Below are 26,570 nucleotides of genomic sequence, written 5' to 3' on the forward strand. Positions count from 1 at the left end.
CGGCTTCTCTACATTTAGTTGTGGAGTTTGTTCTGCTAGTCTTTGGGTGGTTTTCTGGGTTGTTTTCACCGATGTGAGTGTTCTCTAGTTATATCTGTGGGATGAGATGAGCTTAGGGTCCTCCTACTCAGCCATCTTCCCCCAAGTTCAAGGATATATTACTTCTGCCAAGTAACAACCTCATTTTATAACAAAGAATATGAATATATATGTAGAATTACAAAATATCCAGCACCAGCAAGGTAAAATTCACACTTTCTGGAATCCATTAAAAATAACTAGACATTCAAACAAGCAGAAAAATACTGTATACAGTGAGAAAAATTAATCAATGGAAAATGACCCAATCTTGACACAGATAATGGAACTAGCAATAAGAATTAAGGTACTTAAAACTGTATTCATTATGTTTAAAAATCTAAAGGAAGTATTGAACACATTAAATAGAAGGATAGAATATATTTAAAAAAAGGCCTAACCCAATTTCAAGAGATGAAAATTGTAAGGTCTGAGATGAAAATAATTTGAACGTCAAAAAAAATTTCCAAATTTGATAAAACAACAAATCTATAAGAAGTTAAATGAACATCAAACACACACACACACACACACACAAAATGAAGAAAAGGACATCATGACACATGATAATCAAATCATTAAAATCCCTGATAAAGAAAAAATCTTATAAGTAGCCACAAAACAAAGGTAAATTTCATGCAAGGCAGCATAGATACAGAAGACAGCAGATTTCTCATCAGGAACAATGCCAGCTATGAGGCAGTGGAGCAATATCTTTTAAGTACTGAAAGGAAAAAAGGAACTGTCATATTAGAATTCTTTGCCTGGTGAAAATATCTTTCAAGTGTGTTTCACATGTATAGAAGCTGAATGAATTCATCACTAGCAGACCTGAGCTAGAAGGAAATGTGAATGGAAGTCCTTTAAGCAGAAAGGAAGTGATACCAGCTGGAAATATATATCTACACAAAGGAATAAAGAGTACTAGCAATGTTAACTACATTTGAACTAAACACAAAGACTTTAAAAGATGGAAGTCTCTTTAAAATATCACCCACTGTTTAGAGTCAAAATAATAAGTGTATTTTGAGGGTGGTAAGCTATGTAGGAGTTCAATGCTTTGCAAACACAGCACAAAGTCTGGAAGGGGAGACTGTAAAGTGGAGAAAGGATAATCTTTTCCATAATGGTGCTGGAACAATTGTATATCCTTCTGCAAAAAAGCAACAACAAAAGAACACAACAGCAATAACAGCAAGGAAACCAAAACAACTCTGACCTGTACCTCATGCCACATACAAAACACAAAATGAATCATAGCTCTAAATTTAAAGCCTAAAATGATAACACTTCTGAAGGGAAATATAAGAGAAGATCTTTGTGACTTGGGTTAAGTAAAGATTTTTAGGTATAACACCTAAAACATGACCCATAGAAGAAAACATTGATAATTTAGATTTCATCAAAATTAACTTATGCTCTTGGAAAATCACTAAGAGAATGAAAGACAAATCCAGACTTGGAGAAAGCAGTTTCCAGTTATATATCTGAGAAGACCCTTGTAACCGGAATATATAAAAAAACTCTAAAAATTCAACTATATGAAAACAAACAACAAAATTTAAAAATGTGTGAAATATTTGAACACTTTATCAGAGAAGATGTACAAATGGCAAATTATCACATGAAAAAGACTCAACATCATTAGGCATTAAGAAATTCAAATTAAAACCACAATGAGATACTACTACACATATATCAGAATGACTAAGATTAAAAGGACTTAGTGTACCAAGCGTTCGTGTTACTATGACAACTGGAGTTCTCATACCTTGCTGGAAGCTAATGTAAAATATTACAACCACTTTGAAAAAAGTTTGGCAGTCTTAAATGAAACAAAAATGTACCGGCCATTCCACTCCCAGGTATTTATCCAGAAAAAATGAAAGTATATGTACATACAAAGACTTGTGCATGAGTATTTATACTAGCTTCATTTTAAAAACCCAAGGCTGGAAAGAACCAAAATGTCCATCAATAGGTCAATGAATAAACAAATTGTGGGGTATCTGATTAATGGAACACTGCTCGGCTATTAAAAGAAGAAATTGTTGAACTTGTAATAACATGGCTGAGTTACCAACCATGTACCAACTATGTACCAACATAGTACATGCTGTTATTCCAGTTGTATAAAATTCTAGAAAATGCAAATGAATCTATAACTATAGAATGTAGATCAGAGTTTGCCTAAGGCTTTGGGGTGGGAACTGGGAGTGGTGGGAAGGAAAGATTTAAAAGGGGGTGTGAAGGGGTGCCTGAGTGGCTCAGTTGGGTAAGCATCCAACTCTTTATTTTGTCTCAGGTCATTACCTTGCACAGTTTGAGAGTTTGAGCCGCACATCTGGCTCTGTGCTGACAGTGCACAGTCTGCTTGGGATTCTCTGTCTCCTCTCTCTGTCCCTCCCCTGCTCACTCATTCTGTCTCTCCCTCTCTCTCAAAAATAAGTACATAAATATTTAAAAAATAAAAAAGGGCTGTGAAGAATATTTTGGAGGTATTCATGATCTTGATTGTGGTTATGGTTTCATGGTGTATATACATGTCAAAACTGATCAAATTGTACACTTTAAGTGTATACCATTTATTGTATGTCAATTTTACCTCAGTAAAACTGGTTTTAAAAGGATCTAACCCAAATCCTTGACTGTACAGATGATGAACTGAGGCCAGAGTCGTTAAGAGGTATGGATTCTAAACGGATCTCTGTTCATTCTTAATGAGTACATCTTGCTTCTCTTCATGCTTATTTGTTTGATGATACATTCAAGAAATTTTCTGAGAACTGAGATCAGGTTCATTGGTCTGTATGTTAGTCCTAGCAAGATTCCTGGATTGAGGTAGATTCTTAACAACTCTTCACTGACTTAGGAATTTAATTCTTAAGTAGTATGTTGAAAATATCTCCTTCTTGAATTTCTGCATTAGAAGTCTTGAGGGGATGGAGGGGTTATGTTTACTAAGCTCCTATATAAGATACCTAACAACCCTGTGAGGTATGTATCATCATCCTCATTTTTCCAAATGAGGAAGCTGAAGAGTGGATGGGTTTAATGACTTGGCTGACATTACACCGTTAGTAAACCACAGAGCTGGGATTAGAATTCAGAACTGTCACATGACAAAACCTGATTTCCGGGCTTTATGAAGCAGACTATAGGTCAGGATCCATTTTATTTTCTTAGCAACAGAATATGGATTCATATCCTAGAATATGGATTCATCCTAATGGAAGTCACCCTATCTATGCAACCAATGACAGTCCTCTAATGAGATTGCTCCTTTGAAGGTTCCTACCACGGTTAGTGATTGTAGGCCCTTATAAATGTGTCCTTCTCCACCTTGATGTTCACTATCAGCTGGTGAGTCCTGGAATTTCTTGAAGTAATCACCTTGCAATAAGTCATAGTGTGAACTTCCCTTTAAAATTCTCATGTTCAAGCATATTTCTCCTCTCTCCAGCTAAAAGGTAGGTATAAAACAGGCCTGGTACCCAAAAGTTAACTAAAGTTTAGAAGGCCCGCTGAGCATATGAGAACTTCCATCTTTTTTTCCTCATTATAGATTATTTCTCTGTTTTCTAGTGCTTTCTGTGGCTCTGCTGAGAGAAATCTTAGCACATATCAGGATGGTTTGTCCCTTTCAAATCTTATTGGAAGAAGGTGGTTGGAAAAATCTCAAATAGTTGGTAGCTGCCAGGAGGTCAGTCCTCTTCAAGAATGCCCCAAAGCCCACTCCTCATTACTTAGTTTAGAGAGCGTTATGGGAGAATGTTCAGCACAAGATGTTGTTTCTCAGCCAGCTATTTTCATTTCACCCACTGAGGCAAGACCATTGCTTGCTTTCCTGGGACATAAAAACAGCCAAATAGTGTCAGTAATTTATCTTCTTAGTTTTTCCAAAGCCAGCACAATGAACTTTGCAACACTTAGTGAATCTGTATGAAAGAGAGTTTTGGATTTTGGAAGATTATGCTTACCCAGGGTTCTACAGAACCCTGAGACTTCCCTGAGACTGATCTTTCCTGAGACTGATCTTTCCATACATATCTGGGCCCTGATGTGTCCTGTCAAGATATCTATGCGGCCTCATGCTCAACCAACCAGCTTCCTTTCCTTCCAACCCCCTTGTCAGAACCCAGCCCTGTCTCTTAGCTGTCCTCATCACATACCAAGCTTGTTCTTACTTCTGGACCTTAAGTGGTGATGCTTCTCCCCTGATGCACCACTGACAGGGCACTTTGTTCCATTGTCTTTAATTGTTTTGCTGTAACTTCTTTTTTTTTTTTTTAATTTTTTTTTAACGTTTTGTTTATTTTTGAGACAGAGAGAGACAGAGCATGAATGGGGGAGGGGCAGAGAGAGAGGGAGACACAGAATCGGAAGCAGGCTCCAGGCTCCGAGCCATCAGCCCAGAGCCCGACGCGGGGCTCGAACTCACGGACCGCGAGATCGTGACCTGAGCTGAAGTCGGATGCCCAACCGACTGAGCCACCCAGGTGCCCCTGCTGTAACTTCTTGTACAGCAATTTTGGTATTCGTTGGATCTAGCTTTAAATCCTAGGACAGCCATTTACCAGCTCTGTGACATCAGGCAGGTCACTAAATGTCTCTGATTCATAGCTTCCTTTGTGTCACAGAAAGTTAAGAATACCAACTAAACAGGGCTAATGTGAAGATTAAGGACAGCTGTCTGCAGTATGAGGAGGAATGTTGGCAAAAACTCAGTTTGGTGAAGTGTAGGGTCAAGCTTATAACCGTTCCTTTCATGCTTTCCCTCTCTCCCTTTTCCAGGCTATTTCTTGGGATCGAGACTCATAATTTAATTCTTCTGTGACCTCGATAGTGCTGAGTACACAGTTGGTACTATGTGAATACTTGATACTGGAGAGAATGTATTTGTTTGCAGAAGAAGGAAAGGCAAGTAGGGATTTTCTGTCTCTCAGTGACATTTTTCTGTCCTTTCTCACAATGCAGTTTAGGTTACTTTTGCCCTCTTGATAACAGCATTATAAAGGCTGTTTAGATCAGGTTGTAACAGTCAAATTTTGTGATTCACTGAGTTGGACCACTGCTTTCCAGTAGCTCCTAACTGCTGGTTTTCTCATGTGGGCTTCAAGCTCGATGGTAAAGTGTTCATCCTTCTTGAGAAGATGCGCCCTAGGACTCTGATAAAAATGCTTAACATGCCGCTGATGCTTTTGCAAATTGTATTGGTTCCTTCCAAGTCTTTGAAGACACCATGCTGTTCCATAATCCTTACTTTTGTCCTTCCACTTTCTGGAGAATGCCTTTCACCCCTTGTGCCCATCTACTGCTCTTTCAAGACAAAGTCACTTTCTCTATACAGCCTTTCAGGACTTAGGCCTTTCCCATATTGATCAGGTGAACTTAGCCTCTCCCTTCTCTGAATCCCTGTATTTTTCTAACTTACATAGATTTTTTCCCATAGCACCTTGTTATGGACTGAATATTTTTGTTACCCCCAAATCCATATGTTGAAACCTAATCCCCAATGTAATCTCCAATGTGAGGGTAGAGCCCTCATGAACGGGATTAATGTCCTTTTAAGAAGAGGCTAGAGAACTGGTCCTCTCTCTCTCTCTCTCTTTCTCTCTTTACCATGTAAAGATAATGCAAGAAGACAGCTGTCTGCAATCAAAAAGAAGGCTGTCCCCAGGCACTGAATCAGCCAGTACCTTGATCTAGGACTTCCAGCCTCCCAAACTGTAATAAATAATGTTGTGTTGTTGCTAAGCCACCCAGTGTGTGATATTGTGTTTTAGCAGCCTGAATTAAGACACACCTGTATACTTGATTGTGCTTACTGGTTTCCATGTGTTTCCCTTTACTGTCCTGGGAGTATGACCTACTTGAAAAATAAGCCTTGGGGTACCTGGGTGTCTCAGTTAAGTGTCTGACTTCAGCTCAGGTCATGATCTCATGGTCCGTGAGTTCAAGCCTTGCATTGGGCTCTGTGCTGTCAGCTTGGAGCCTGGAGCCTGCTTTGGATTCTGTGTTTCCCCCTCTCTCTGCCCCTCCTCCACTTGCTCTCTTTCTCTCTCTCTGTCTGTCTCTCTCTCTCTCAAAAATAAATCAACATTAAAAAAATATTTAAAAAAAAGAATGTGTCTTATTTCTGAATCTCAGTACCTAGTACCTTGCCTGAGACAGGACAAAATGGATGGATGGGTGGAAGGCAGGAAAGCACACAATTAGAAAGAAGGGCCTTTTAGCTATTTTTCCAGTGATTTTAACTATTTCTGTCAAACACTCTGCAGATCTTTCCCCTTTTGCAGTACCCCAGTGGCCGTGAGCTCAGGAGATACAAGATAATGCTGAAAGCCTGATTTTTCCAAACATAAGTTCAGAACTCAAGAGTGAGACATTGCTTTGGAAAGCTCTTCATGGGTAGGGGCAGGTATAGGAGAATTCACTCAAAGAGTTTTTCCCTTTCTTGGGTTTGTTTTCCACTGAAATTAGCAGAGTTAAAATTTTCATTAGGAAGATACTTCTGCTAAAAAATGTAATAAAGAGTTAAAAGCTAGCACATTTCTCCCCACATAAAAATGGATTTTGATTCTCTCTTTGGATTTTTCTGTGTGACTTTTACTGCATGGGTATCTGAGGGAAGAGTATTATTTAATGCTTTTCAGGGGATGAAAAGGGTTGCGCCTAGAGTATCTTGTGTGACATCATTTATTATTTTTATTTCAAACTAGTAATTCTGAAACATTCCAAGATTCTTAGAAGTTGTAAAAATGAAAGTGCTTATCACCTACATATTTTTTTATACTCAACAAAGTGTTTTACAGGTTTCATCTCATTTACTCCTCACAACAAACCTATAGTTTAGGTCCTTATAATCCTTATTTTACACATGAGGTTTGGAGCTCAGAATGATTAGGTAATTTACATAAAGCATGTCAGTGGCAGAGTCAGACTTAAAAAACAAGGTCTTGTTGCTCTGAGTCCTAGGCTTCTTATGAGAGATTTAGTGAACAGGTTTTTCTCACATGTGAATTACTGTTTTGTGTTCCTAACATAAACCAATGGAGGTTGAAAGAAATGATGAAAAATTTAACGATGCTAAACACCTGTAAATGCAATGTATTAAAAATAACGAGAACAGAAAATCCATAGTTCTACAGGTTTTTCTAGTTGTTGAGCATCAAATCATATTTCCCAGTGAGCTATCTGTTTCCAAATTTTAAGCTCCTATGCTTCTAATAACCCTCTTCATCAGTGAACTGAAAGGTACATGCATTGGATTTAGCCAAACACACACACAAGGATGTCGATACGTATGCATGGTTTTAAGATATTAATATCTCCTCCTCAGGATGAATTTTGATGGAAAAAAATTTCAGTCAAATTAACACTGTTGTTCATGAGTATACCAGAGCATTAATGCCTTATCCAGTATCACTCAAAATTCAAGAGTGTCTGCATAAAAGCTTTGATATTTTCTCTCTATCCCCTACTGTATCACTTTAGCACTTTCTTGCCTTCCTTCCTGGCCAGGCAGGGGTTTAGCCAGAGTGACTGGGAGGAGAGCATGCATTGATTCTGATGTGGGGAGCTGTCAGTTTTGTTAGAACATCCAAGAAGAGTGGGGATCAGAAGGTCAGGGCTGTAAATTCAATCTTTAAGACTTGAAGATGGCAGCTGTAACAGTGTGAATAATTCCCATCTTTCCAATGGATGAATAGTCAGTTTGTGTTAGTGCAAAGGGGAAAGGTGCGAGGAGTCTAGAGCAGAGCTGTGGATAATACCCACTATGTTACTCCTCTTTATAGCTGTCTGGGGTGAGTTGGGGACAGCCCAAATCTGCACAAAGAAAACAAGGACAACACTGACAGGAGCCCTATTGGTAATTAGCAGGTGATCAACTTAGAATTTAATTCAAGGGATCGTGGCTTCAAGGAAGGACTTATAAACCCCTATCCTGGATTGTAGTAGTAGTATAACCCATAATTACATAAAGAATGCATGGATTGTTTTTTTACAAAAATGCATTGCCTTACATACTTGCCTAGAAATGACAGTCATGTGCATCTTTTCTGCTCAACCACACAATTTTATGGAATCTTCCAGATGTCTCTACCCCGTAGGTTGTCATGTCACTACAAGAGAAGCTCTAAATGTGGATGTAAATCTAAATGTTTCATTGTGCACTCTTCTATCAGACCACCTGTGAAAATATGATCAGTGGAAGAGACCGCTGTTATACAGTTTCCTTGGAATAATTCTTAACTATTCCCATCTTGTTTGCTAAAAAGCCAGTTTTTATTCATAAGCAACAATTCCTCATAATCCTAGGATAATTCAAGGATCTTCATCCAAATGCAGAGATATTTGTTGTCCTCAATGTACAAGGCATATGGAATCTTGGCAAAATTTGTTGAAAAATATACATAAATCACACCTGCATGTTCTCTTTTACTCACATACTAGTTTATCTTCCAAAAGAAAGGAAACTTGAATCGATTTAACCAACTCCACATGAAGACCCTACTGTTGTGCATCTTGTGCTGACTGGAGGTGGGTCAGATTTTACTAAAAATCAGCCATCCAGCAATCTTTTTCTTCATGGAGAATATTTCAGAGGGGACAATAATGCTCCATCATGGCATTGTGCACAAAAGGATGTGAAGTAGTCATGCAAGAAAAGCCTTACTTATAAGTGAAGGAGGGAACATTGCAGAAGACAAAGAAAAAAATATTGCCACTGTGCCATTCTGGAATGTCTATTTATCCAGTGTCTTAAATTATACTAGAATGTGGAACCCTGGGGTTTGCTTTTATTCATTGCTGTATCCTCAGCATCTGGAAAAGTACTTGGCACATATTAGGTGCTTAATAAATAATACTGTAACAGTATTTATATAGCATATCCTATAAAAATATTTACACTGTAATAACACTTATATATTGTATACTATAATAACCATACCATGATACTTATGTGAATATATAACTTATACAGAAATAGGTATTCTAATGTGGTATTACACAGTGCTTATTGGAGGCATGGGCTGGTTTATTATATATTATTAAATTAATATTTTGGTGTCATTGGTATTGGCTCTTTAAGCCACTAATTAGCTCCTGGTCCCCACGTGGCCTTTGTGTATCAAGGTGAGGATGGGACTCTGAAGGTGGGAGAATGGAATTTCTAGGAAGTCAGCCAAGCTGGCGTGTGAACAAATAGGTGCCAGAAATACCTTCCACCCCATGCAAAAGTACACACGTTACACACCATAGATAGCCATAGGCTTGACCCTAAATCCTGCTAGTTTGTTATTATTTAGACCTCTATTTTTAGCTTGTAGTTTTGATCATGAATTCTAGCTTGTCAATTCATTTACCACCATAGTGAACCTTTGGTGTCTTCAGCTACTGCCCTTCCCTCTACTAGTCAAACGTATTAGCTCATTGGCAGCTTTTTCCTAGAGTTCTTAAGAAACATGATTTTATTTACGTTTGAATTAAAATTTTATTTACAAAGGAAAAAGCACTTTGATTAATTGATTTGGACTACAGTATTGATTGCTGGGCCTTGGGTCACAAGATATAAACTCATACATTCTTCATGCAACAAATATTGATGGAAGTGTATCCATCAGTCTGATGCTATACCAGGTACTATGTCTGTAAGGCTCTGCCCTCTGGAAGGCTCACAGACGAGGAAGAGGGACAACCACATAATAACAATGTAGCATGATAAAACCTCTAAGAGAGAGACCTGCCCAAAGGAGTCAGTGATTGGCACAGCTGTAAGGAACACTCAGGGAAGCTTCTGTCGAGTGAAGATGCTTCAACTAAGTCTTGAAGGTTGGATAGGAGTTCAGTGCAAAAGTGTGCGCATCCCAGGAGAATTGGGGGCAGGTGGAGGAAGCATTGTACACTACAAACTTCAGAAACGGCAGAGTCAGGTTTTCCTCAACACATTATTGGAATTAAAAATGTTGCTGATGTGTTACACAAAACCTTGAAAATATCTGAGCAAACTCTAAACTCTTGCTACTCAAAATGCCGTCTGCTGGTCAGCACCACCCATGAGCAGATTAGAAATACAGAATCTCACTCAGGCTCACCATAGACCTACCAGACCAGAATCTGCATTTTAACAGTATCCCCAGGTAATTCACATATACGTTAACATCTGTAAGTACAAAGCCAAAGCCGTTCTTCTGACAGAAGATTGAATCTTCTGTCAGAGGAGTTTTGGGCACTTTTAAAACTGAAACTGATAATTGAATAATGCAGTAAACATGTGTGAAGTTCATTTTGACAACAGCATGGAAATCTATAGGAGATCTATAGTAACCCTGTGGCTGTTTAACTTTGGGGACTAAATTTTTCAGTTAGAAATTGATCATTATCTACACTTTAGCTGCTGCGAAGGGGTGGAAAATGGGCTAGGCTCACCTCTTTTCCTTTAAGGAAAAGGCTCACGTTTTCCTTTGATTGGATGGATGACCTTAGGCGAACTCTTCAAACTCACTGAGCCTCAGTTATTTCATCATTTATAGGCATCTCCTTATTTGCCAAGTGAGGGACCATGGTACCTGCCACACAGGTGTCTCAGTAGGATCCAAAGAAATAATGTGTGGCACAATGCTTTGCAAGTGATGAATGGAATAGGTTATGATTTAAATATCTGCATAGAAAAATACATATTTGTAGAGCATTTACTATGATCTAAGACCTACAATAAACTTACTTAAGTTCAAATATATTTGTTGTAATTAAAATAAGCAAAGAAAAACAGATATATTTCATGCTTGTTTAAGGAGAGTAGTGTCAAGAGGAAATTAAAACAAGCACTGAGTAATATATGCACCCCTGTGTTATTGCAGTGTTATAATAACCAAGATATAGAAGCAATGTTAAGTGTTAATTGATGGATAAATGGATAAATGTTATATATAAATATATATGTATATATATATATATACACACACACACACTATATACACACACACTATATACACACACACACACGCAGACACACACACACACACACACACACACATATAATGGAATATTACTCAGCCATCTAAAAGAATGAGATCTTGCTATCTGTGACAACAGAATTGGGCCTAGAGGATCTTATGCTAAGTGAAATAAGTAAAACAGAGGACAAATAACATATGATTCACATATTTGTGGAGTCTAAAAACCAAAACAAAGGAACAAACAAAACACAGAAACAGATCTGTAAATACAGAGAACAAACTGATGGTTCCCAGAGGGGAGGTGTTGTTGGAGATGGGTGAAAAATGGTGTAGAGGTGCAAGCTGCCAGTTATGGAATGGATAAGTCAAGGGCATGAAAGGTACAGCATAGGGAATATAGTCAAAGGTGTTGTAATAGTGTTGTATGATGACAGATGGTAGGTACACTTGCGGTGAGTGTAGCATAAGGTTAAGACTTTGTCAAATCACTAAGTTCTATACATGAAACTAATATAACGTTGTGTGTCAACCATACTTCATTAAAAAAAAAAACCAAGCACTTAGTACATGAATCATAGAAAACTTGTGACACTGGCCTTGTTGCTCAGTCTCCTCCAGTAATCCTTTCTGATCTCCACTTTCCCAGGCATGCGCCAAGGCAATGACCATGGTTCTCAATACCGCTCAGCCATCTATCCAACCTCTACCAAGCACCTGGAGGTGGCCCTGAGATCTAAAGAAGACTACCAGAAGGTAGGGTCTCCTCTTGCTCCCAGATGCCCACTGTTGGCCCCCACCAAGTCAGACCCCACCTGTAGAGGGACAGTCTGGTTGTTTTCACCTGGCACTGTTCTATTTACATAGTTTTTGGAAATGTCTGTCATCTTCTGCTCTATAAATATGCTACATCATATTTTAGGAGTAGGCCCTTGTGCATTTCTCATAAAATCAACTCATCCAGATGAATATGTATCTTCTTTTCTCTCTATCTCTCTCTGCCTCTATCTCTTGCTGGATCTCATTCTTCTGTCTATAATTATTTGTTCAGGATGCTGTAACAAAGTACCACAGACTACCACAGACTAGGTGTCTTAAGCAACAGAAATGCATTGTCTCATGGTTCTGGAGGCTGGAAGTCCAAAATCAAGGTGCTGGCTCTGCTGAGTCAGTTCCTGCTGAGGCTTGCCACAGAGGGCTCTGCCCCAGGCCCCTTTCCTTGGCTTATAGATGGCTGTCTTCTCCCTGTGTCTTTTTTACATTGTCTTTCCTCTATCATATCTGTTTCTGTGTCCAAATTTCCCCTTGTTTTGACAATTCCAGCCATAGTGAATTATAGTCCAACCTAATGCCCACATTTTAACTTGATTACCTCTGTAAAGACAGTATCTCCAAATAAGCTTACATTCTGAGATACTGGGGGGGGGTGGAATTTCAACTTATCTTTTTTGGGGAACATGGTTAAACCCAGAATACTCATTCTTTCTTGCTAGTAACAGGAGATTAAATTATAATAAAAACACTTCTCAGAAATATAGATACTACATCATGAAATAATTATTTTTACTATTGTATAATACTTTAAAAAATCCAATAGAGCTTTGGTTTCTTTTAAAAGTAACTTGAGTTGCTTTAATTCTTAGAACTTTGTGATATTGTTTACATTTTAATTATTGTTATATTTTCCGATTTAGATTTATGCTTAACAATGAGGCCATTAGCTACTGTAATGCTGGTCTATTTTAGTATTAATATGAAAAGTCTGATATGTAACAGTTCCCAGCAATCTGTGGGATCTCCATCTAACCCCCATGGTGGCAAGGTGGCAGTGAGGAGGAGAGAGAGACAAGAGTGTATCTACTGATAAAAAAGTAGCAGGACATGAAGTTCATGGTCAGTTCAACTCTGGAAAGCAGAGAAGGCAAAGGGAGATGCTGGTAGGGCCTTATTTATTTTCAGCACACCTCCTCCCTCCAGGGCTATGATGTCTGCTTGGGGATAATAGCAGCCTCTGGGATGGCTCTCAGTGGTCTCTGCCCTTGTGTAAACCCCTATCCTTGAGTGTGGGCTAAATTTAATGACTCACTCCCAATGAATGACAGAAGTGGTGTGATGTTACTTCTGAGATGAGTTTATTAAAAGATCCGGGCTTCCATCTTGGAGGCCCTCTCTCATTGTCTCTTGGATCACTTGCCCTAAGGGAAATCAGCTGCCATGTTGTGAGGCAGCCCTGTGTAAAGGTCCCTGTGGCAAGGGGCAAAGGCTTCCAAGAACAACATGAGTAAGCTTAGAAGCTCCTCAGCCCCAGTCAAGCTTACTGGTGGGACGGCATCTCCAGTTGACAGTTGGACTGCAACCTCATGAAAGGTCTTAAGCCAGAGGCACCTAGCTAAGCAGTGCTACAGAAACCACAAGATAATAAGCTTTTGTTAAGTTGCTAAGTTTTGGAATAATTCATGTATACTTATATTGCCATTCTCAAAAGCTTTTCACTGCAAATTATCCTTTCTTATGTCTCTTTTCATCATGACTTTTCTGATAATCGTGGGCTTACCTGGGCATATGTGGTAGTGGTTAAGCATGTAGCCTCTAGCACCAAATAGTCTCAATTCATATGTCAGCTGTGGAACTTTTTATCAAGTCACTTGGAAAACTGTGTATCTTACTTAACTCAAACAAATCTATAAGGATGAGAGACCTCATTATTATCCTCATATTTCAGATGCCCAGAGTCATAATGTTAAGTCATAGAGTAACTAGAGTTACAGAAAAACAAACCAAATGCAGGGAGATGAGTCGGACAGCTGATGCAGGGCTCTAGGACAGAAACAATAGGAGCCTTCTCTAGGGTGCTGCCAGTCAGAGTGGAATAAGGGATATTTAGGAAGTAAAATAATAGATCTTGGAACTTGATTAGAAGTGGAGAAAAAGTGAGTGGGAGGAGTCCAGGGTAATTTATAGGTTTCTGGCTTGTGATATTGTATATGAAGGTATAGAGGTGCAGAGGTGTATTTGTTGTGAAGGTAAGTTAAGTCTGAACATGTGGAGTTTAAGGTACCTGTGATCTGGGCATCCAGGTGGTTTTTAGGAGAAGATGTGGGCTGTTCCTTCCTTGCAGGGAGGGTTGTTGTGACTCTTAACTGGGTTAATGCTTATATGGCACATGGCTTCACACATAATAAGTGCTCAACAAATGGTAGCCCTTATTATTATTGGGAGTTATCAACTTGGTTAGTGAAACCCTAGTTGCTGGTACAGTCACTTCGGGGAAGTGATAAGAGATGAGAGGAGAAAGCTCAGGACTGGTGGAATACCAACATTTGAGAGGTTGGGTAGGGAAATGCCTATGGCAGGCAAATGACATGATATTCTGGTGTTCACAGTGAGGATTTTAAGTTCCAAAGGTCAGTGCCTTCCAGGTGATGATGAAGAAGTTAACATGATTTTTTGGTTTCTGCCCCAACATAGTTTCTTACCCTTAGCTGTGAGTGGAGCCCATGTTGATTTAGATAACTGATACACATAGGAAATAAAATTTAGATATTAAATATTAATAAACTTTTAATAATTTATCCATTATTTTTGTAGATTTGGGGAATATTAATGTTATATTCTAGATAGTTTTTCTAACCACATGCTTTTTGGGTGTTTTGTACCTAAGCATATGGGATACACATACATGTACACATTTTTGCTTGGTTTTTAAAAGTAGGGTCTTTTTTTTTTTTTTTATAAAGATTGGGGTCTTCTGTCCTCCCAGTATCCAAATATACATTTCTGTTAATGTAACCACATATAATTGCTTTATTATCAACTCAGAGAACAAATACTCTCATGTTTCTTTTATTTTACCACATAAATAAAAGTGGCCCTGCATCCCCCCGATAGATGAGTGGCAAGTCCAGTACTTGTCTCCTGGCTAACTGGCTAAAACCCAGAGAGTCTTGACTCTAGACCAGCACCTCCAGTACAACTTTCTGCCATGATGGCCAGTGGTCTCTTCTGTACTCTCCAGTACAATAGCCACTAGCCACATGTGGCTATTGAACATTGAAGTGTGGTTAATGCAACTGAAAGCTGAGTGTTTTGTTTTGTTTTGTTTTGTTTTGTTTTGTTTTGTTTTGTTTTAATTTAATTAATTTAACTGTATATTTAAATAGCCACATGTGGCTAGTGGCTACCTGATTAGACAGCATAGCAGTCTATGAGGGGTGTGTGTATCTATGTTGAAGGGAGCATGGGGCATGCCAGTCTGGCTCCCTGGCTGAAGACTCAAGATTCCAAGCCTTCTGCTCTTGTGTTGGCTTATTGCAAGAGCATGGGACTGCCATGGAGCACAGTCCTCATGGCCATCAGAGATGCTGCACCAGGAACTGCTCCCTCCCTTTCTTTTTGGAGATACACAGCATGAGGGTCAGGTAGTTTTCCTTTCAGTCACCACAAGAAAGAGCTGAATACTGAAAGCCACAACCCTGGGGACCTTGGCTGAGCTCAGTCAAGTGCAGAGGTGTCTTTCCATTCTTGATACAGTCCTTGCCCAGGAGTCCTGGGTCAGGATTTATCCTTCTGTCCCACCTTGAGCACCAGGAACTACTGTCTCCTTTCCCCCTTTTCAGATCTATACCATGAGGGGTCAAGTCATTTTCCATTTTGGGAACCAAGAATGAAGGCCCTCATTGTGTCACCTTCCTTGGTGAACAGTAGGGCTAATTGCATATACCTGCACTCAGTGACCACTATAATTTTTATCTTAGTCCAGATCCCACGGAAAACAGAGCCTGTGGCAAAGGCTTGTGTGTGAGGACTTACTTGGGAGTGTGGTGCCGTGGAGGAGGAGTAAGGGGCAGGGGGCCTGGAAAAAAAAAAGAGGGAGAACCAATATAACTCGGTCTATACTATCAGTGATGGGTTGTTTGGTCCCTGTGAAATGACCAGTCCTTCTGGGAGAAGAAGGGAAGCATATGTCTGTTGGATGCCATTCCCCATGGGTTCACTCTGTGCTTCTGGGTCGCACGTGGGTGGACTTAGGAGACTATGTCCCTGCAGCAGGAAGGCAGGAGGCACATGGCATGAGTGTGAGACAAATCGCTGGAGGGCTCACCTGCATAAAACTAATCAGAGTCCATCCAGAGCTGAGCACTGCAGTGGGAACTGGAGGAGAGACAGGTGAGGCTGAAAGGATCTGAGCTGGCGCATGAGAGGTGGCTGATGCGACCGTCTACAGAGGGTCCTTTAGCCACTCCACTTCATCCGGGCCAGGCAGCTGACCGACTACAAAGCCTTGAGGATGATCTACCGTGATTTTGTGCTTTCTGGCACCTCTGTTAGAGCAGAGAAAGAAAAAGACAATTTTATTTTTCAACAGACATCCTGTTACAAGCAGATAGTTATATACTATACCATTACATGTGTAGTGTATATATTTACATATCGTATATGTATGTAGCTATATAATGACGATGCTGCTGCTGCTGATAGACAGCAACACCAGAACCAACTGAGTGCTTACTCCATGCTCATTACTATTTTAAACACTTTATATAAATGAAGCCATTTGTATATCTCTGACTCTATTTATCTATATACATACATAGATATAATGGATATGTTTAGATATAGGTATGCATGTATCTCTTAGTACCGTTATGTAGAAATGTATATATTCATGTGTTTCTTGTTCCTAGTTTTGAAAGTTGTATAAATTTCTAACTGTCCATTCAATTGGTATAATTGATAATATACACACCAAAAAAAATCACTAATTTGCAGTGTCTGTGAGAGGTGATATAATTAGCTTTTGCACCATAAAGAACTTGATCTGTGCTTTTGAATTTACCTTTAAAAGTAAATGTGGTTGCTAATAGATCCCACAAAGCAGGAAGAGAGTCTCAGATATCACCAGTTGCCTTAACAGGTGAGTAAAGGAGAGGAGAAAGCTAAAGAGTTGACTCCTGGAACCTGGAATTGGCTTTCCTGGGTTTTCTACTTAAGGTAACCTTGCACAAATTCCTGAAACAACAAGGTGTTTAATCTAGGGAGAGTCATTTCTTAACAGTACTAGACTGAGGTCTAGGATTTGTAATCTCATCACAAAAATATAGGTTTATTTCTGAGATTGGAAGATTCTGCACATGACTCATTCCATGCATTTTATGTACACTCATTTCCCCTTTAAGAGTTGGCATTTCCAGCCCTGTCATTACATTCTGGGAATTCATCTTATTTGAGTCCTGGTGGGACCCCTATGCACTAACTATAACATTGACTTAGGTTACTAATTTAATAGTCTTCACTAGTTTGCCCCCAGTGACCCCCTAGTAACCAGCTTCTTCAGCAACTTCTTTATACTTGGAGTTTAGAGTGACAGTATTGCTTACCACGGAGCAGCCATTTGAACATAAAATTAGCTGATTTTATCACAGGGACCAATTGTTGAGCTAATTAGATGTGCAGTACTGCTGATGAGCCAGAAACCCAAAGTGATTTTCCATCTAAACTGTGGTTTTCTGCAAAGTTGGCTGGGTTGTAGATACCAGACTCACCAACAACCTTAGGAAAGGAAAAATGGCTGAGGAAGTTTGTGAATTTTCATTCTTAAAGGAGTCTGGAAAACCTTACAGAAGGGGATCTGAGTGAAAATCAAACATCACACTGGATTCATTGACCTTGGAAGTGCTGGATTCTGTTCACTGAGTAGGACAGCTGCTTCATGTTCTTCATGAGCTGAAGACTTCGCAAAAAATATGGGGGGGGTGAAGACTACATTAGCTTTTCTTAACTGCATTTTCATATTTTTTTCCTTGAGTTTCGTGATGGAATTATTTCCTCATGGTCTTAAGTGGAGATAATCTAATGTATTATCAATTGCCTTTGGATTATCAAATATAGACAGCTTATCTCCCAAGTGACCTGTCATGACATGTGCTAATATTCCAAACTGAAACGTGGCCTGTTGTGGGGGAGGTGGGTGTTCAGATGCAATTCTCATATCCTGAAAATGCAACTCTTCCTCATTTAGGAATCAAATCTTTTGATCACTGATAGGTTTTGTTTCTTGAAATTTGATAGAGAATTAAAAAGTCTGAAGATAGTTTTCCTGGTCACATGACCTATCTCTTTCTCAACCTCTCAAAACTTCATGAACAGCCTTTCCTCTGGATAACCTTTTTGGGTGACGCTAAATTATCAACCATGTGCCAAATATAAAAATAATGTTTTAAAATCTGTCCCTATCAGTCTCTCAGTCTGTTTGTTCATCCATCCATCCACTCACCCACCCACCCATCCATTCATCTGTATCTTCAACATAGCTATAATCTCCAAGTATTTGCCATATTTTATCTTAAATTTCAGTTATCCTGCAGTCTGTCATCTGTCATCTATACTCCATATAGTGTCATTTTAAAGAAAAGTACTCAAAATGAAAGATTAAAAACAGTATGCAATGGTTGGATTACAGCAGCATTTTTTTAGGTTTGCTTCAGCTTTGATTATTTAATTTTCTTTCCCAAATTTTGAAATCATAGTAGAATTTTGTTCAGGTCTGATTATTCAGTTTTCTTCCCCGAGCACTTAGGCTATAGCCAGATAGTCAGTGACTGCCCATGCTCTCCAGTTAAGCCCTGACAAGTTGTGGTTTGGCTGCTCAGTGTGTATGCATGTGAGAGAGAGAGAGAGAGAGAGAGAGAGAGCAGATTTCGTTTCCAAATAACCTATCTACCTGTGCTACCAATTAAATTTTTGCTTCTTTTCTCTAGCATAGTTTAAATGCCATCATCTTTATACTGCTGACTCAAAATTTCTGGGCCAGAACTACTCCCTGGGCTATAGATCCCCATATTCCACTGCCTACTTGTTAATTCTCCTTACTTGTCAGCATAATCTTTCCTAAACTGGGAGGCTTGATTCCCACCCCTCCCCCACACCATAATAAGCCCCACAGCTTTTTTCTGACACCGCCCCCAACCCATTGCCTGCCCTCCCAGCCATCATCTTCTAACTTGCTTAAGCAAGATCTCTATGAGTCCTCACTGATTCACCCTTTCCCTTACTCCTCACCTCTGGTTAATCAGATTAACCTACAGTCTGCTTCTCAGATATGTCCCTCCTGTGCCTACTTCTCGCTCATTTTCATATTCACTGTCATAGTCGGACTACTGTTATCTGTTCCTAGACTACTGGGCTGTGTACCTCTCCACTACTAGCCACCCACACAGGGCAGCCAGAGCGACTTCCTAAATCTAATTCTAGTCATTTCCTTGCCCTGTGTCAAACTCATCTGTGGCTTCCCTACTACATTGAGAATGAAATCCAAACAATCATTTTGCCATCTTTCCATGAGACATCTTCTAGTCAGAGTGCCTGATTACCATGGTATATCTAAGAATTAACATACAATTCTTGCTCCGAGCTCCAAACCTTCTAATAAAGCTCAAGAACTTCTGGAATTCTGGGGACTTAGGATAAGAACCATGGTCACTCATAGAAAATTTTACGGCTATTCAGTGAACATTATAATAAATGTTTTTATGTTTCTTTGTATTTCAAAGTTAGTTCTTAATGCAGAGTCACCGTTTCCACAAATAGACCAAATTTAGAGGTTTGAGGAATTGCTGCTTTGTCTAGTATGTGTTATATACCAGGAGGAAATAATTATTGAGTTAACCATAGTGTTCTTGACCCCAAAGCCTATCTTGAAAACTCTCTTGACAGAAGAAATTACTAAATGTCACATCATAAAACAATATTTGGTAAGATTAAGTCAGTGGTTGGTACATAAAACCGTCTTCCTTTCTCTAATTTGCCATATCTCTGGCTTTTTGTCTCTGTCTTAGTTACAAATGGCCATTGCAGCTACTTACCACAAACTTGGTGGCTTAAAACAACAGAAATTTATCTTCTCATAGTTTCAGAGCCCAGGAGTCTGAAATCAGTTTTGCTGGACCAAAATCAAGGTTTCATCTGGGCTGTGTTCCCTCCAGAGGCTCTCATGGGCAATCCCTTTCTTGACTCTACTCCTCTAGTGACTGCTGACATTCCTTGACATGTGGCCACATCACTCCATTCTCTGCCTCAATGGTTACACTGCCTCCTCCTATTCTGTGTGTCTGATCTTCCTATGCCTCTTTCTTATAAGGACACGATTGTATTTAGGGCCCACCTGATAATGCGAGATAATCTCCCTGTCTCCAGATCCTTAGTTTAATCACAGCTCTGAAGCCTTTGCCATATAAAATAACATTCACATGTTCCAGGGATCAGGACATCGACATTCGGAGGTGCTATTATTTAGCCTTCCGCAGTCTCCAGGTTTGGTTTCCAGATTACCACTGTCACGTGTCCAGTCTTAAATGGGAGACTGAAACGGGGAGCTCTTCTCTTCTGGGCTTCTCAGGAGAGTCAAGCCATGTTCATTGAGTGGGCGCCCATCTGGGTTCTTCTGGATCCCGGAGCTAAACACAGAATACACTCAATTCTCCAGAGAGGATGGGGCTTGATCTCTTTCTTAAGGTCCTTGTCTAGTTTTGAAGGGAGATAGACATTCACATAAGCTTTTCCCCTTTCAAATATATCTACCTTCAAAAAAGACCCAACTTCACCCCTATACTACTTATCAAAATAAAGTAACAGACCAAAAATAACACCAGAAAAAAAAAATCCTAGGAGCTAGATTTTGGGGACAAAAGTGTGTGTGTGTGTGTGTGTGTGTGTGTGTGTGTGTGTAAGTAATCAAAATAATGTTTGAATGGTTGGCAAGAATGTTCTAGTACTCTCTTAGTCACTTAACATCAATGAGTCCTTGACTTCTCTGGTCTTCAGTTTAAATTACCTAACAAAATTTCCTCAAAGGTTTATTGTAGGAATTAAATGAGATTTTATATATATGTAAAATACTCCTTATTATGGACTGAATATTTATATAAGTAAATTAATACATCCATCATGCATACTAGCACACATACATACTGCTAGCATGTAGTAGTCAGCCAATATATATTAATTGAAGCTGAGACACTTCAGTTTTCCAATCCAGAAAACAGGTGTTTTTTTTTTTTAATTTGTATGTATTTTTGAGAGAGAGAGAGAGACAGAGTGCAAGTGGGGAGGGACAGAGAGAGAGAGGGAGACACAGAATCTGAAGCAGGCTCCAGGCTCCGAGCGGTTAGCACAGAGCCCTGTGCGGGGCTCGAAATCACAAACCACGAGAACATGACCTGAGCTAAAGTCAGACTCCTAACCAACTGAGCCACCCAGGCGTCCCCAGAAAGCAGTTTTAATTATGTCAACTCAACTGAAGAAGTTAAATATATTCAATAAATATCCAGTTATGCTATAATCATCATCCTGTAACTGGATCTGATAATTCCCTACCAGGAGGTACAGACCCTTTGTTTCCTTGTAAGCTTCTATAAGGCTGAAAATTTGAAAATATCCTTCCTTCCTTGTTTGACCCCATCTTCCTCAGGAAATTAATACATGAATTACCTTATCAAATATTAACTATGTACTGATTAGTTGCCATATTTGCATTACAGTTGTTTCAAACATAGCTATCTGAAGAAGGAACTCATGAAGTTGGTTATAATAAACTATGCTATACACAGTCACAAAAGTCCTTATGTCATAAATGCTGTCCCTTGTAGAACATTTCGTAGAACTGTCCTAACACTAAACTCTTTGGGGGCCCCTAGTCACCCTTGTTTCCCCTAAGGCCCGGTACTGTGCTTGGCACCTAGTAGCAAATATTTGTTGTCCTGAACTGAAGATATGGAGCAGGATAAAGAAGCCCATTGTTACCCCTTGTTATGGGCTGGATATTTGTGTTCCTCAGATTTTATATGTTGAAGCACTAACCTCCCAGTGTGACGGAATTTGGAGATGGGGCTTTGGGAAGTAATTAGGGTTAGATGAGGTCATGAGGATGGAACCCCACCATGGGATTAGTGTCCTTAAAAGAAGAGACATTGGAGTGCGCTCTCTCTCTCTCTCTCTCCATGTGCACACAAAGAAGAGGTCATGTGCACCCACAATGAGATGGTAGGCTGTCTCTAAGTCATGAGAAGAGTCCTCACAATGAAATCTCCTCTGCTGGCGCCTCCATCTGAGACTTCCCAGCCTCTAGAACTGTGAGAAATAAAGGTTGTGTTTAAGTCTCCCAGCCTGTGGTTCTTTGTTACAGCAGCCTAAGCTGACAGTTACCTTGGAGGGGTGGAAAGAATCACAGCTTTGGATGAGAACACGTGGCAGCGTTGCTCTACCTTTACCAACCGTGACCTTGGACAGGTCTTTACAGCTCTAGTTCCTTGTCTATAAAATGAGGAGAATAAGAACAGAACTCCTTATAAATCTTGAGTTTTCAGTGCTTTGTGTCATACTACACAAGTGACCCTTGTCCTTATACTGGGAGGTAGTTCAGGATCTGTTCTCCTACCTGCCTTAGGAAGAAACTGGAGCTCAAAAGGCTTTATTCACATTTTCAAAGTGACCTAGATAGTACTTTTATTATTTATATATTTTTTTAATATTCACTTAATTATTTTGAGAGAGAAAGAGCACAGACGTGAGCAGGGGAGGGGCAGAAAGAGAGAGATTGAGAAAGAATCTCAAGCAGGCTCCACACTGTCAGTGCAGAGCCAATGCAGGGCTCAAACCCACGAACAATGAGATCATGACCTGAGCCGAAATCAAGAGTTAGATGTTTAATCAACTGAGCCACCCAGGTGCCCCAGAGTTAGAGTCATTTGATTATGAATGCCTTGCTCAAATTTGGGGGGGGGGTATTTGGTAATCTGTCAAGCAGTTTACGAATATCAGGGTTTCATGGGGTGACTCCAGAGATGAGGCTGACTTCATTCTGCTTTTCCAAAGGCCCCCCAATTCCAAACCATTGTGAAAAACATTGGATCAGAGAATCTTCCTTTCTGTCACGAATTGAGAAAGTGTCAAGGTTATTTCTGTGTCTTTGTTTATAGAGAAATGAGTAGGTTATCCATGGTTAGGAGTAGCCCTGCTCGGTCTATTGTATGCTGTATGCTGTGATGTTAAAACCAGTAACTGCACTAAAAGATTCTGCTTTTACAAAACATCAAAAATCATTCCTCTGCATCAAAGGACCCTGAATAGAGTGGGTATTTTATAGTTTGGGGATTAGCCAGTTGTTCTTCTTTTTAAATTTGTGGTGTTGTTTAAAGTGTGGAGTTATGGGTTTTAAATGTCCATGGAAAGACCCTGAATAATTCATTCACTTACCTTAGTCAAAGAGAAGAATCCCCCTTTGTATGCCCAGCAGTAAAGATGAAATTCCTCTTACACCCCTCTTGTACCTTTGCAGTTATCATTATAGGTATTGTTAAGAATTCTTAATAAGAACTTATGAAATAAATGTTTTAAAAATGCCCATTTCTGGGAGGCAGGCATCTATATTTCCATGTATGCAGCCATAGAGACAGCTAAATCTTTAGCCTTAATGGTTTAGTTGCATCTGGGTGATTATTTTCATTTCCACTTATCACTGTGTGTTAGACTCCCTGTGTATGAGTACAGATTGCCCTTTCTTGCACTGTATTTAGAAATATCTGCATTACCCCTGGGCATTTGTTCATTAATAGGGGGTGGGGAGAGGAAAAGCTTGTAATAATGGGCTTTACATATTATTAAACTGTGTGCATCCGCATTTGGATCCAAATGAAAAATCTGGTTGTGTTACTGCCCTCTGGTGGTTCTGGCCCATTGCTGCAGTGGCAGGAAGTTGCGGCCCCCAGGGCGGAGTTGGGCTTGTGGTGGCAGCTTCCAGGAGCAATGCTGACTGTTGGGCATTGCTGGGCCATCAGTCTTTCATTCACGTTCTGCATTTCATTCAAGTGCACTGCAAGAACCCTACGATTCCACTTACTGGCCAGAATAATGAGAGAAGAAAGCATTCTTGTGAGGACCAAGAAGACATTTTCATTTCAGTGGAGGTATATGTGCAAAATAACCCTGACCTACATAGGATGAGAGTTGAGTGAACTCAAACTTTCCACGGGTTACACTCCTCCTCATCTTTCAAGGCCAGCATGGGAAAATGCAGGGGCTCTCAAAGTGTGACATATGTATCCCTTGTGTTATACAGGATTACTTTAGGGTATATCTAGATGAACCTCTTCAATTTTAATAGTTGCATGTTTATTTTAATATGTACTGGGAAACAAGCGGCGAGTGTTTGAAGTCCACAACTTCATGGACGCCATTGCATAGACCAGGATATGGTGCCTACATCCACAGCTGCGTTCTTTGCAACAGGGTGTTACTTCTGCTCATTGGTTGACAGAGCAAAAGCCCGTGGAGGTGGGTGGTTGACATGGATCACCAGTGGTTCCGCTGCTTGCTTGCGGTATGACCTTTGACTGCCAACCTCTCTAAGCTAGGGTTTCCTGATTTGTTAGGATAATAGCGACTACTTCTTAGGGTGTTAAGGCATCCTGTGATCTGGTGTATGTGTTGAGTGTGTATCACAGAAGAAGCTGTCTCGTTTCCCCACACCCCAGGACGCTTCTCAGAGCCTGCCTCCCTCCAGGTTCACATCATGCTTTGCCTGCTACACTTATTTCATCTTACCCATTACAAGCGTTTCCACATTTCTTTTCACTCTTGATTATAAGTGGGGCATCCTTTGCAACACTCCCTGTGGCACGTTGCACAAAGCAGCCACCCTGTGAATGAATGTTTGTCAGGGGACTTAAGCACAAGTGCAAAATAATTCTCAGCAACATTTTCCTCCGACGCATTCGGTGCATTTCATCTGTCAGATTAAGACTGGATCTATACCTTGTCCCTTATGCCTCCCTGATACATGTGGTCTGATAACAGGAATGAGATTAGGTTCCTGCCCATTGGCTGCAAGCAGGGAGGGAAAAAAGGCCTGCAGTGTCTTGTGTTTGCCTGCCACTAATATCCCCTCTTATCTTACCAACTAATATATAGGTTTATTCCGTGCACCCACATGCTCACACTCTACTGGTTAATTTCAGTGGCAGATAAGCGGAAGGCAGTGGAAACATTTTAAATACAGCATTTTATCTAGAATAGGATCTATTTTAGAGACAACAAAAGAGCCTTTGTTACTCAAGCAGGTAGATTTGTAAGGCTTGCCCTGGTTTAGTCTATATAGAATGGCCTTAGGAATGGTAAGATCAGAGAAACTACCCGTGGGGGAGGATAGTAGGAGCCCTCGCATGTTGGTGGTAACAAGAGTGAAACAGGGTTTGTTGTTTGCCTACAGAGGCGGTGCGTTTGCCTTTAAAATTCCTGTGGATTTTATCTCGGCTCCGTGTGGTTCTAAGTTTCCCCAGTCCCCCTCCACAGAGCTTCCCAGCCTGTTCCTAAATGGCTGCAGAATGCCCGCTTGCATTTCTGCAGTGAAGGCGATGTTCATTTAGGCTTCAAGAAATCAGAGCTTTCATGTTTGCCATGAAAGCCAGAGAGCCGCAAGCACCTCAGTAGCGGAGATAAAAGGACATTCGTGTTTGTGCATGTGTGTTTAGAACTTAAAGGACAGGGAAAAGAAAGAAAATAGCTGTTACAGCTTTGCACTTACTTCAAAATATGCCTCACTCCCTCTGGTGGGACCATTTAACTCCAAATGCCTCCCCTATCCCCCTCCACCCCCACCACATGCTCCCCACCCCCACCACATTCATCTTGGCTCATGTGACATCTGTTCTGGGCACTGCAGAGCAGTCTTCTCGTTGCCATGGCAGCCGGTGGAGAGAGCCCGCCCATTGGCTGCTCGCTGAGAAGAGGAAAAAAAGGCCCGCAGTGTCAGGGGTCGTGTGCCTAGTGCCTGCCTGCCACTGTTTTCAGTCAGCTGCTGGCTTGGCCACATTAACGGTGCGTGCTGCAGCGGGCAGGGGCCCTCGGGGACCGCCTGCCACAGCTGTGTGCACCGCCGGGCAGAATGGGGGCCCGAGGTCAATGTCATTAGTTTCTCCCTCAAGTGTGAAGTGTGTGAAGGACAAAAGCAGAGCATGTAAGGAAAAGTGGGCTGCTGTTTCCTTCACCTTGAACTCCTCTGAGCTCTTTTCTTCTGTTTGGATTTGGAATTTGGTAAAATGAGCCTTTCTACTTCCAGCCATCCTCATAGTGAGAGGGCCTGAGCCCCAGTCGAGCTGTCAGCATAAAACCTCTATTAGATTCCATTTCGTTGACCATTACCCTGTCACTCTAAAACGAAAAGAGGACAGCATTCCATTTCAAAATGGACACCCGAACCTGATTGTTTTTAAAATCATTTTCCTCTTGTTGGATTCACTTTTGAATTTAACAGTGCAACTAGAATCACGGTTCTGGCGTCAGAGACCATGTTCTGCATAAGTAGGTGAAGACCACGTGAATCCGTGCTCCCTCCCAATGCCTGACCTTGCACCTGGCCAATCAGACAGGTATAGAGAAGTAACAGCCATGAAAGCCTTCTTGGCTGAATTCCGGCTGCCTCCCTTGGGTTTTGAGGTCCCCACTGATGAGTGATGGGGATGTCTGTGCACCAGCCATACC

At 40.4% G+C, this 26,570-nt stretch overlaps 1 protein-coding gene across 10 annotated transcripts in view; it reads left to right on the top strand.

The window, feature by feature from the left end:
• MSRA (methionine sulfoxide reductase A) overlaps positions 1-26,570 on the top strand; it is a 455,631-nt gene that overhangs the window by 334,986 nt on the left and 94,075 nt on the right. For all 10 annotated transcript variants that reach the window (XM_042983557.1, XM_007097123.3, XM_042983565.1 and 7 more), the window contains one exon: positions 11,689-11,795. In XM_042983557.1, coding sequence (XP_042839491.1) covers positions 11,689-11,795 — 107 coding nt within the window. The remainder of the gene's footprint in view (positions 1-11,688; positions 11,796-26,570) is intronic.

The sequence above is a fragment of the Panthera tigris genome, chromosome B1 (assembly GCF_018350195.1).
Source record: "Panthera tigris isolate Pti1 chromosome B1, P.tigris_Pti1_mat1.1, whole genome shotgun sequence".
Taxonomy (NCBI): Eukaryota; Metazoa; Chordata; class Mammalia; order Carnivora; family Felidae; genus Panthera; species Panthera tigris.